Source organism: Cupressus sempervirens, chromosome 5, assembly GCF_028749045.1.
Source record: "Cupressus sempervirens isolate cs-2001-9-10 chromosome 5, ASM2874904v1, whole genome shotgun sequence".
NCBI lineage: Eukaryota > Viridiplantae > Streptophyta > Pinopsida > Cupressales > Cupressaceae > Cupressus > Cupressus sempervirens.
The window spans coordinates 348,430,748-348,444,758 of record NC_143122.1 but is presented as its reverse complement, the minus strand read 5'-3'; the positions used below and the strand labels follow the sequence as shown (position 1 = coordinate 348,444,758).

The following is a 14,011-nucleotide window of genomic DNA, read 5'->3' as shown; positions in this document are numbered from 1 at the left end:
ATCAACCCAAGTCACTTTTGATGTTCACTTTGTTCACCTACCTAGATATCACCTTTGAATGGAAAAATGTCAAATGTATAGAAAATAGGAGAAGTCCCTATAACAACAGGTAAGCTCTAATTGACTCATCCTCCTACATTGTTGCACTCTCTAACTTTACTTTCTAATTTTGCAGCTTCACTTACTTTATGTACTTGTCTCCTTCATACAATGTCTCCAATTTTGTCAAAAATGTCATATGTTGAATCCAATTTTTTGACCTCTATAAATTATTTGTCTTAAAGGGCACTAATTAAAGCTTCTCTTGCAATCACATTGCATTAAAATTATTTCTTCTCATGTGTACATTCATGCTGATAAATCATTCTCCTATTTTATAGCTATGTACTTCTTTTTTATCATCCAAAAATTGATACCAATGTAAATCAAATGAATCCCCATCTTTTTCTTCTAACTATTATAGTCATCTCCATCAAAATTCAAACTTTCCTTCTTGTAAGCCATCCTAGATCTCCTCGAGCTATTAAACTTCCTTCTAAAAGAGGGCCACAAGCTCTTCTACCAATCGTTAATAATCAAAGTCCACGCCTCAAAAATGAGAGGGGGGTGAATAAGTTGTGAATAATAACTATGCAATTCAAACTTGTTAAAGTGATCACCAATCAACAATATAGCAATATAAAACAACAAGAAAGCCAATACCACAACACAAGTATTTTTTTTCTTGGGGAAAAGCTTGTTAAGGGAAGAAAAAAAACTCGATAGAGATTTTACCTGCTAGAGCTTGTAGTAATATATAAATATCCCTGTTGAAGGATCTGACCCTGTCAATAGTTGATACAATGCATTTAGTACAATTATCCATGTTAAAGCACTTGAACAAATGCAAAAAGGTTCACAACCTTGTTAAGAGTTGATGAGAACAAAAAGGATCACTTCTCAAGCACACTACCCAAACGATGAAGGTTAAGTCCACCTTCAAGAAGACTTGTTGTCTATGAAGCAAGGAAGATCTAAAAAGCTAGGGCCAGAGGAAAACCTAACTATCCAACCACCTAGCCGAGTAAACACAAAGGAAACAAACAATACAAAGAACAACACCAAGGAGAGAAGGAACAACAAATTACTTTATTGATTCATCAAATTTACGCATACATGCCCAACTGTGAGGCCTTTCGGGTTATGACCAACAAGATTTACAAAATTCTAGACATAGAATTTTCACAGATCCTTCATTCTAGCTCTTCTAGCTTCCTAGACTTCGCACTTCCCAAACATGCTAACCTTAACCTATTCACCCTTATTTAAACTTGCCAAAATCCCTAACAGAAGATTCTAGATCATTACAAAAATAGAAAATTAGTCTTAAAAACGGTTTGCACAATCCTTATATTAAATTCGCGGTCCAAATTAAATACATAAGTAAGCTCACACTAGGAACCAATCACAAACAAACTCGGTCAAAGAAGGAATTGAGCATCAACATACATCAAGTTCACTTGGCACATGAAGGAACACTTAGCCACCAAAGCACCTGATCAATACTGAACAACTCAGCCAACACTAAACTCGACAACAATTGCAGGCCAACAACCACTGGAACTAGGAAATGACTGCAACTCAACACTAACAGACAAAATGAACAAATATGAGTAGGATAGCAAGGCAACCCAAGATGATCCTGCATCAGTCTAAGAGGCAAAGGGTAAAGCTACCTTAAAAGATCTACAAATCCAAAAGAATGAACTGACTAATCGACAACTCAATTGCCTTAATAGTTCCTTTGAAGTCTAATAGGAATGATAATAGATTCCACTCATACCCTCTACTCAAAGTACATGACATTCCTCTAGTTCTGGTCTGATATCTAGCATCAAGGCTTGCATACATATCAAACATTCCACATACCCAGTGCATTACAAAATGAGGAACTTACTGAATACCCTAAAAGGATGACATTGCATAAATGCATGCATTGTTGAATAGGCACATCAAATGGTGAAATTTTGACAAGACCCATTCTTGGCTTATATGATGATGAAATATACATTATGTTTGAGCTCATATCATTTACCTATGTTCAATCACAATCATCAAGGATTTCAATAGCTTCAATGTCCTTGAAATACCTCAAATAAATGTGGTCTCATGCAAACCACAAGGTCAACATGAATGCAAACGTGGACATGCACAAATAAATGGTAGGAAAAGTTATCCATGGAAATTAATGGTGAAAGTGTTACATGATACAAAATGAAAGATTTTGAGGCTTGGCATGATGAAGTGGGATTTTCTTTTGGAGCAGTTTTGTTCATATAATTAAAACCTCTTACACTTGTTGTAATGAAATATGCATGTCTACAATGAAAGGAGCAAAGAAAATTTTTAGTTGGAAGAGTTTTAGATGTAACCTTGCACTTGATTCAATCATGTCACAACTGGTACAACAAAGGATGGTAGCATTGATTAAAACATGTCCACTTCATCAATTCATGCAAGGATGAATATTAGAATAGAAATCCATGGGAACTTTAAGCAAAGCCAACATACATGAAACTAACGTCCAAGTACATTTTGAAAAAATATCGACTTAAATAAACATTGCAAGTACTTCAATGGAAAGGGTGACAATTCCTTCTAAATATATTTTCCAATATGACACACAAGTTGTCATATGAAAAAAAGAGAAGTTTAGACAATGGCCAATTCACAAAAGACCTTCAAAGATGTCTTAAGGAAAAGTTGATGGAGATTGAAAACTATATTAATTGTCATCAATTACTTGGGCACTTTTTAAAGGCATGTGTTTCAATGATCATTATGTATTAAATACTTCATAAATGCACCTTCAACAATCTCTACAATTTTGCTATGTCATATGTATGTATTGCGAATAATGTACTACTTCTAAGAACTTGCATAACACAACTACCAAACATTCTATCCATCTTCCAAAAATTAACTATAATAAGGTTGATATTAATAAAAATTAAATGGTCATATGTGCAACACAAAGCTATCCACGTGTACTATAGCATAATCATTGTATGTATTGAAGATTCATTTAAAGTAATTACATGAGTTGAAATTGATCCATATCAACAATGATTTGGGAAATTCATGTGTAAAGATATTTAACCACACAAAATTGGAAATAAAAATATTATATTGATTAAAGTTTAAATATAAAATTTGAATATAATTATTATTTATTCTTATCACTAATACCTAAAATAAACATCTCACAACAAAACCTAGAAACAAGCATCTCATTATCATTGTGGCATCTTCATGTGGTGAAGTAAGTTTATCAAGCAATTTTTGAACCACAAATATAGATAGAGAGTAATAGAATTATATGATTAATCAATGTAAAATATAGGCACATGAGTGAAAAATCAAAGAGCAAAGAAATTGACGAGGTTAGTCAACATATGTTATGTATATAAGCATTCACACATATTCATGAAGTGAAACTTACATGACAACATTAAACATGGCTTCTATATGTTAAAATGTAGCATGTAATAATGCATATGTATTGATAGTTTTGATATTAATATTACAAGGAAAAAATGATAAATATCTTTATATTCTAGAAATTGTGCAATTTTCAAAAGCTTAGTGGATCTCCTTCTCCTTTTTGTTTTGAAGGATGCATATAATCAAAGCTTATTAAATGATAAGACATTTATACAATGTAAAGCACATATACTAAAGGATAGGAGAATATCCAATGTCTAATATAGTCTAAATGAACTAAAACACAATTAATTTATTATAAAAGTTAATTTATATTAAATAAGACTACACAAAATTATAGAGTATTTCTAAACAAGAAATGTTATAAAGAATTTTTAAATATTTAAAATAGTATATTTATATTTTAAAAAATCTATATAGATGAAGTTCAAAGATATCATTATTGTCCAAAATGGCATTTAATCCACATGTATTACTTCAATTTTTCAAAAAGATAGATATGTTATTTTTATTTATTAAATGGTTTATAATTACCAAGAGTTGTCTCATTTTGTTTAGCATTATTTATTAATAAAATTTATAGCTTATTTGATTTAAAGGGTTTTTTTCAACCTATTATTATTTTATTTTGATTTTTTAAGTTTAAAATTTTCTCTTAAATATAAATTTTAATTATTTTTAAAAAATCACCATTATTCAATTTGATAAGTATTTTGTTTTGTTTCTATTTTGAAACATCTATTTCAAAGTGTCGATCCAAATTATTTTTATTAATTACTTTATTTTTATTCTCGTAATTATTTTTAATATTTTATTAACTTAAAAGAGTTTCAATTTTTTCCCTTATATAGATATGTTAACAATTAAGAGTTTTGGTAACCCATTCCCATCATTATATTACATCTATTTGCTGTGACTGTAATTACACTTGTGACATAATGAATATCCAACACTAATTTACATCTAAAGAACTTTAGATTATACTTTTAATCTGAGGGACTGTATTTTCTCTCAAGTAGATGGTATACAAGGATGAAATAAGGCCTTGAGAAATAAGATCTCTTTCAAAAGGTTCTAAAATAGATTAAGACGTCAGTACAACACAAACTAACTTGTGCCAACAGATTAGATGGAGACAACTACCAAAATCATTAAATGCGAGACAAGCAAATTATGCATGTATATCATTGACGCTTCTCAAACTCTATTTTAGACAACTACCAAAATCATTAAATGCGAGACATGCAAATTATGCATGTATATCATTGACGCTTCTCAAACTCTATTTTAGACCGTTGGCACATTTGAATGCCGTTTAGAATATGAACACTCTGCAAAGCCATTTACACCAAAAATAAGACGATAGATTTCAAACATGCCGTTAGTAGTTCTGCCCAGTACGTAACACATTACAATATGAAAATTCATTCTCTCATCCAGCTGCCTCTCCGGACTCGGCTACTTTGTGATGTCTTCTCTTCCTCTTCCTTGACCTCTTTTTCTCACTAGAGGTTCCTTCAACTTGAGACCCCTGCAGCAACACAATGTGTATGATATATCACAACATATCTCATTAAAAGGAAAAAATCATGAGAGGATTTTAATTTTGAAAACAGCCATAGTTTTGATATGTACTATTAAAAACCCATCAACAGATTTTGAGATTGGTAGTTCATTAAGACCCAAAATCAGAACACAGGAAGCATGAAAAAGTATACAAATTGTGTAAAATACAATATCAAGCATGCAAGGTTTGGTGTATTCCAACAAATGAAGCCAAGTGCGAGTCCAGCAGAATGCTGGATCCAAAGAAAGGGAATTTACCAAGCCCGAAAAGGAAAAACTAATGCAGCAATGTGCATATAGTTTATCTTGAAGCAGAACATAATGATCGGGCTTTAAGTAAGGCATTATGAATTGAGTTATGCTAAAATCAACATACAGAAAAGTAATAACTTGAATGTGAAACACACTGGGAATGCAAAGAAATTCCAAGGATTTAGCATATCGATGTTGCTGAGCAACAGTTGCCTACTAAGTGGAATCTTATAGGTATGATTTGCACTGCTATTCTTTGGCCATTCATTGTAAATGGTACATTTGAAAGGGACACTGATCATAAGTATCGAGGACCTGTTGATGTGAGTTTTGTTCCACTACAATACACTAAATAGTCAATTGTCTCTTGAATAAAGTCACTTCAATGCTAAGTTTGCAAAGTAAGACCACTAGATGACTTCAAGATTCCTTCAATTGTGGATACCTGCTACGTTGAAATTATGTGATTTGCTGGATCACTAAGGGGAATTAAACTTCAGATCATGTAATTCCCACAGTCCATCATGTTAAACTCGTGTTTCTGGATTAAACTGTGTATGATATTTATCATCAAAATTTTAAATCATACTACATGATCCATCATCAAGATGAAGAAATACTTAGAGAGCAAAGAATATAGAGCTACAGACTCGAGTTTAAATAGAGGCAGAAAGAGGAGCCTAGGTATTGAATAAGGAGAAGAGAAAAATAGAAAAAAATAAAAAATTCCAAAAATAGAAAAACTACAGAAAGAACATAAGAGGAAAGAATAAAACAAGCCCCATGAATTAGAGAAAATTAAAAAGAAAGAATAACCACCAAAATCAGAACAGACCTCAAAGATAAAAATGTTAAAAATAACAAAAAAGAAATAGATAAAAACAAAAATGAGGTTGCAAGATTCTAAATATTTATTAAAATGTACCTGCAAAAAAATGAACCCTTCAACATAGATAAAGTGAACCCATTTGAGGGCACCACCAATCATTGAGCTAATAGGTATGGGTCCTAAACCACCTTGGTCCAGGGAAAAACCGAACTAGGCAAGCAAGGGTATACCAAGTGATCACCATGAGCTAAATTGGTCTACATATTTAATAAGAGGATAAAATAATTAATGGAACAAAATTGTTACCTTTATATATTGGTATGAACCTCAAAGCTTCCTGTGATAACTGAAATGTCTTAATATAATGATACCATGGTGTATATATATATATATCTGTGTGTGTGTAAATTCAAAAGAGATATACATGAATGCATACACCTGCTTAAATAAGATGTATACCCAAGATATGTATGCTTAGAATATCACCTATATATATACCTGTGTACATGCATATACAATTATAGATAGATATAGGATGCCATTCTTATATTAACACCTTGAGAGTAAAGTTATTATTTCCAACCCTTGTCTATGTTTTAATAATATTTCATGTCATCAGCCCTCTATTTTTCCAGCAGCCTATTTGATATTTTCTTTCTTTTGGAAAAGCCACATGTACTATTGGCCTTTTTACAGGCTCTTGAATGTAACTCTTGATGTTGCAACCTTTTTTATCTTGCTCGTAACTGTGCATGCTCGTGAGAGCAAGAAGACAATCTTTTTTATGCGATTCATTATCTATCAGTGGGGGTGTTCGCATGTGCTAGCTTTTTGGCGAGTTCTTTTACCTTCTGCAGACTTCATTCGTAGTTCCGTGCTCCATATCTGCAATAGCATTTCATATTACTCTATTGTGAAATTGTACATGCAGTGTCCTGCACTATAATTGCCATAGCGTTTTCATACTACATAAGCTCTGCTGAAAACTGCACATTCAGTGTCGTGTTTCTCACTAGTATTAGCATTCATATCTCTTTAGCGTTTTTTGAGATTGCACCTATAGTGTCGTGGGTTTGCACCTGTGATTCCTTACATAATCAATTTGTTCCTTGACCACGATTCATTTGTACCGCTGTTGCTAGAATCTACAGGCAAGGAGCTATACCACACAATCCAATTTTCATTAGCCCTTGAGGGTGATAATACCTCTATCATGTTGTGCATTCTTTCTAAGCTTTTCTTGCCATTTTGTTATATTAAAAGGCTCTAAAAATTATAGTTTGGAATTCTGAAAGACACATTGATATATTGGATAGAGCCAGTCGGACTAGCTCTGAATTGAATGCCTTGTTTGCACAAGTCTATTTGCATAAAGCATGCATAAGAATCAAAGCTAACTATTGCATATTCTTATGACTGTTCTTTCAGAACTTAAATCAGAATTGGAAGGGTCTTTAACCCTCTGTCATATTTATGCAGGGGCATCTTCAATATGCCTCTGAGATAAGAGGAAGCACTCTCAATGAGTTAAGGAAATTAATAATAACTAACATGAGATCTTATCTAAATATCCATCATAAGCCCAGGTTGGGCAGAAAGTAGTTGACTGTGATAAATAGTGATTGTTCAAGGATATAGACAGCCATACTGAGATTCATCGAGGATGACCAATAAGGTCGAGATGAAGAGTGTGGGCTGATAAGAAATGAACAATGAGTTATACCTGCAAGATAAGAGGAAGAAATCAGAAATAAAATAAACAGTTAATGAACTTGAACAAATATTGTAGACTGAGTCAGCTCATGGTGATCAAGGGGTACTAATCTTGTTGTCAAGTTGAGCGGTGTGTGATCAGGTACATGGTGTCCATTTAAATCCCTGACCAAGGTAGGTTTAGTGACATGTTTGCTGCAGTGATCACTAGAGGTCAGTGTTGCTAGAAGTTAGATAGATGGGTTGATGGGAAGGACTCTATTAGTGTAGTTGGCTACCTAGCGGATACTAACACCAGGATGCTCAGTAGCAAGACAGGGGTGTCCCATGCCTAATCCCAAGTAGAGAGGGCCTTTCTCAATTGAGATTGTGTGGGGATACTTAAGGGTTTGTGGTTGGGAGGCTAAGCCCCTGACAATGCTTCTCCTCTCCTCTAGATACCAAGACTTGCACAAGATAGAGATATGACCTACATTCGAGTTATCTTCTTTTTATCGGGTAATTTACTTTTATATATTGCATTTTTCAGTTGAAGATATGTTGGTTACTATTGTTAAATCAGTTACTCTCTTTCCATGGATTAGGATTCAGTTATTCACTTATAGTCATTGATCCGTTTTATTTGAATGCATAGAGTAGTTATTGTAATTGTTTTCATGTGAATATGAAAGATATTGTTTATTTAGAAATGGGAAAAATTAGCATGTTACAAAATGAAAGAGGTGAAGAGAGAGTGTGTGTGTGTGTGTGCGTGTGCGCGTGTGCGTGTGTGTCTATATATCTATATGTGTGTGTGTGTATATAAGAGACGAAAGAGAACAGATATGAGCAAAAAGCTAATAGAAGAAAGGAAGAACAAAGAAGAGAAGAAAAGACACAGAGAATACAAATCAGAGCCAAGAGGAAGTATACGATATATGTAAAAATAGGCATAAAAATAAATATTAGAGATAAAAAACAAAATAGAGGAAAAGAGAGAAGGTTAGGAAAAAAGAAGAAAATAAGAGGATAATGGAATGTGAAAGAGAGAAGTAGGGTGGTCGGGAGCAAGGAGGCAATCATGAGATGAAGTAAGGCTTGAAGGCATGCTTACGGGTGGGCTGGTTATTGAGGTGGTTTAAAATGGTTGACAAGTGTGGCTTAGACTCCAACTGCTATCTCGATTAAGGTTAGAGGGTGATTGAAGATATTTATGACCTCTTGGAGTTTTCCCTTAAAGTAGTTATTCTCCTTCACCAAATTTGAGTGTTTTCAAGAGGGATGTGGTGTTTGGTCTAAGAGTGTTCAATGAGGGCTGATTTTAACACACACTCGTGTCTAGTGTTCCCATTATGCTCTTTGATTCTAGTCTCAATTGAGCATACCATGTTTCCTCAATATAAGAGAGCCCACATGAACAAACTACGTTGTAGATACCAACATTAAGGAAAGGGTCGAGAGGGTCCTTAGAAGGGGAGACACGACTTCTACTAGTGCACACATACTTGATGGTACAACGCAGGCCTTTCTAAAGAAAGGTCTTCAAAATATTTTTGGAAAGGCCTTCAACATAAGAAATAGAAGCTAAAGGGAGGAGGGAGTTCTCTCCTTCCTTGTGGGAGACCCAAGATCTAGCATGCTTGATAGCTCTAGTGATTTGCTTACTATTGTAGCCATTTAGTTTGAAGCTTCGGTAAGATAGGCAATTTTTTGCTCAATGTTCTCATTACAGATCAAAAACACTCTAGAGGCTAAGGTTTTGAGGATGCCAAATTTATGAGCCAAGTGGTGGAGAAGATGAATGAAGGTAAAGGTTGGTGTGAGTGGCTTTATGAAAGACATGACGAGCTAAGGAACCATTACCCATTTTCATGAGGAAGATGTTATGGAAGGTGAGCTCATTGTTGGTTTCAACCTCTTTGGTAAGGAGATACAAGAGCTTATGCTATTTAGAAGGGTGTGGAATTCTTCAAGTTGCTCATGACCAAGGGGCCAACAAACGTTTGTGTCATCAACGTAGCCTTTCCACCACTTGGGTTGGAGGGGAAAGGAACGGAGAGTTACTTCTTCAAAGTAGTCCATGTAGATATTGGCGACGGTAGGAGAAAGAAAAGAACCCACAGAAACACCATTCAAATTTATGGGCTTACACTTGTCGATTGGATTTCTAAAGATTTGGATTCACATTGTGCAATGAAAATATACTTTGATTTCCCAATTTTACAATTCAACTTAAACTTGATAACTTCTACTACTACTTCTACCTACGAATGCAAGGAAGTATGAATGAACTTGGACTCTACTAGATGCAATCTTGTCAGTGACTCCACCCACCTAGTGTAAGCGTCTAAGGCATATCCAAATGATTTTCAAATCAATACCTACTCTCTAATCCCATCAATGGATGCAAACTAAAAAATTGAATATCAATTGAAGTTAACTACATTCAATTATTAGCTAACCATGCACAACACACAATCAGCAAGAAGCTCTCTAATCCCATCAATGAATGCAAACTAACGATTGAATATCAATTGAAGTTGACTGCGTTCAATTACTAGCTAACCACACCCAACACACTTACAATCAGCAACAAGCTAGTGGCCTAGTTTATGATTGAGTCAAGGAAGAAAACATTCACAATTTCTCCCATCTAACTAGGTTACTTAATGAAAATTCTATCTTAACAACTTTGAAATGAATCTATTCTAAGTAAGGATGAAGATCACCATGCAATAATTCAAATTCGATCACAACAAATCACCATGTAAAATACAACAATGACAATTAGAGCAGATTTGGTATTATTTTAGCAACAACTCTCCAATATCTTCCTTTGCAAATGAGAGGAACAAGCCTTATATAGGAAGCTCAAGTACAATAAATCAAATTCGATCACAACAAATCACCATGTAAAATACAACAATGACAATTAGAGCAGATTTGGTATTATTTTAGCAACAACTCTCCAATATCTTCCTTTGCAAATGAGAGGAACAAGCCTTATATAGGAAGCTCAAGTACAATAAATAGCCAAGATTAACTCCTACAAACCCTACTTAGGGTTGCCACCAAATCGACCAATGAGATTCATGCACCTCAAAATAGGTCATAGCAAAACTACAAAGCAATGAGAACCAACCAAATGGAACCAAAATGTGGGCTAATTAGAATTCATTCTGAGCACCTAAACAAACCAATGAGAAATTTTTTTGCCATTTAGGCTTACATCAAATTCTATTTCAAATATGATGTCCTTTGTTTCTCTCTCTTTGATAATTCAACAAGATATTGTCCTATCGACTATGTTCATTTCATTTTTGCTTGCAAAAATTCTCTTCTCCCGATCTGGTCTAATGTCATGGACTGAAGCCATGAGAACTATGAGGGGTACAAATCTTCTCAAATGCTTTCTTCAAATAGTGTCAATTGTTGGGAGTGCCACGAATATATCACTTTTATATTAATGAAAGAGTAGAAGACTGCTTTGTAATGCCCAAAACTAGGCCAAAACAAAAGCAATGATCATCACCCTTATCATTTGCAAACAATAAATAAAATACCCATTTGATATAATCACTTAACAAAGAATATCAAACCTACGACTTGAATACTCTTGCACATCAATCATAAATCTATACTCTTCAATGGTTTGTCCCTTCAAGGTGAGGACCCTTCAATGACTTCAACAAAGAATGGATTATTTACATTTTTCAAATTTAGGAAAGAAAAATAGTTCCCAACACTATAACATCAACACTCCCTCTTAGCTAAGGAGGTATCCTTCCATAAATCCTTGTCATGAAATCTCTCAACCTGACACCCATTTGTGGAAAAGAGTTAATCATGGAATCTGACACCCACAATGGCTACACTTATTTGTGGAAAAGAGTTTATCACAGAATCTCTCAACATGATAACATCATGGAGTCACTCAACATGGCATCCACCATGGCTACTCAAATGTGTAGAAAGAAGCATATACACAAGTGCCCATCACGAAATCATTCAACGCAATGTCGCCATGGAGTCTCTCAACATGATGTCCATCAAGGCTACTCCCATTTGTGGAAATGCAACATCTCTCAAGGGATTTTAAATTTTTACCTCATATTTCTCTGTCTCAAAGAAATATCCATTAAGGAGCAACATCTCTCAAGGGCTTTCACCTTATATTTCTCCATCTCAAACAAATATGCATAAGAGAAACATCTCTTCAAGAGCTCTCACCTTATATTTCTTTGTCTCAGAGAAAGATACATTTTAGCACATAGAAGGGTTGCTGAGACTCCCTCTCAGTAAGAGCGACATTCTCCACAACACCAAGCAAAAGTCGTTAGGTACATCAACTAGATCAATAGAATCGAATGGCACATTAGCCTCCTTTTCAGTGTTAGAGGTGACATCAGGAAATATGTCCATATCCTGAGGAGCCTACTATGCTTTCCAACGACAACAGGATCAACTGCTCCAAAATGACTGAGTTCAGCAACCAAACAAAGATGACCACCCCTTGTAGATCTATCATACAATGCACACAAATGGTATTTCACAACCCCTGTTCCCGTGAACAATCCAACTTCTTCTACAAACTCTCTGTCACACAGAGGTTTCCCTCCTACTACACTAGGAAACCATGGCAGACTCCAAGCTGAAAAGTCTTCCAATACAAAATTCCTCCCCCAAGTTTTAGTTTACGTATAGAGGGAATGATCTATATAGCTGAAACAGTCATTTTAAGCTTGAACAACACCACAGCTCACAACAGACATCTTTAAAAAAGACTGAAAATCTTCAATAGCTCCGCATTAGATGCGAAGTTTGCTCTTTAAAAATAAAAACTCCCAGTCTGGAACTACAATCTTCACAACTATACAAAGTTCAAACTACAAGTACCGCAGATCATAGGAGACTCCATCCAGCCTGGCTTGTAAATCTTATAGCTACAAAAACAAATTAAAGATAAAACATAGTGAGATTTCTCTAAACAGTTCATTTTACGCCAGCGGTTACAACCGTTATACTCCAATTTGTTTATACATCAACCATTAAAAAAATATATCTCATTATAAAAGATTGTGTTTAAAAGAAAAGAAATTGAAGGACAAAAAACATGAAAGAAACTTATCCAAACGGAAGGCAGCCGATAAGACCAACTAGTGTGTAATGCCTAAGAAATAGGCTGAAACAAGAGTCCAACACTATATTAAGCAGCCTATCGCTTGGAGTAATTCTCCAATTCAGAATGGGCTATCAAATATTGTAGGAATGATATCTGGATGTCCCTTATTAATCGTCCATGGTATTTGCTATAAACAAGTGATGCTGCTACAGAAAGAAGATTGTGGAGATAAGTAGCTAAAGATTTCCCTTCACATGAATTGCTAAAGAGCTCCAGTAATTTGACAAACTGAGCAATGTAATCCAGATACATATAGTCTTCCAATTTGTAGGTGAATGGCAGCCAGAATCCCAATCTGCAATCACCAGGAATGATGCAGCGATCAGAGTCAGGTGGCTCCACAAACAGCTTCTATCTGATCTAAAACTCTTTGATTCCTACCTACAGATTTCCCAGCAACATGAAATTTGACGCCCTCAAGCTAATCTTTTTGGCATATTGCACTCAAACCAAACTGTTTTCAGCATCATTGCACCCCTGGCACTGTAAGCAACAATCAATTCATCCAAAACTATTTCTAACCTGCAGAAACCACATACATAGAGTCCAGCTGGAATCGACTCACAACCAAGAACTCGTGTAAAGGTAAGAGTGCAGAAATCCATATAATCCTGTCGAACAATCATTTGTTTCAGGGATGATCTATATTCCCTCCGTCACTGACTTCTTGGTAACCTTCAGTAAGTCCAAATAATAATCTCTTGGACTTTAATTGCCAGCGACTAATAATATGAAATATCGCCTCCCGTATACAAGATCCACTTAGTTCTTCCCAGACAATAATTGCACTTGTAATCTTCCTCCAATTATAAAACTAACGCCTTTATTTATTTCGAACTTATGTGTCATGACATTTTGAACTCAGCTCTTAATTGAGTCGGTCCTCTCTTAAAATATTGGGAAAAATATACACGACCCCTTATATATTGAACTATTTAATATAGTTCACTTTATTACTTCAAACACCCAGAATCAAATATGATAAAACAATGATCTGGACATTAAAA

General features: G+C 34.6%; 1 protein-coding gene across 1 annotated transcript in view; it reads right to left on the bottom strand.

Moving 5' to 3' along the window:
- Positions 1-4,543: 4,543 nt before the first annotated feature.
- The window catches only part of MEE21 (PIN domain-like family protein), a 68,197-nt gene continuing 58,729 nt past the window's right edge, over positions 4,544-14,011 (bottom strand). The window contains exon 6 of the mRNA XM_089830262.1: positions 4,544-5,014. Coding sequence (XP_089686388.1) covers positions 4,916-5,014 — 99 coding nt within the window. The 3' untranslated portion in view covers positions 4,544-4,915. The remainder of the gene's footprint in view (positions 5,015-14,011) is intronic.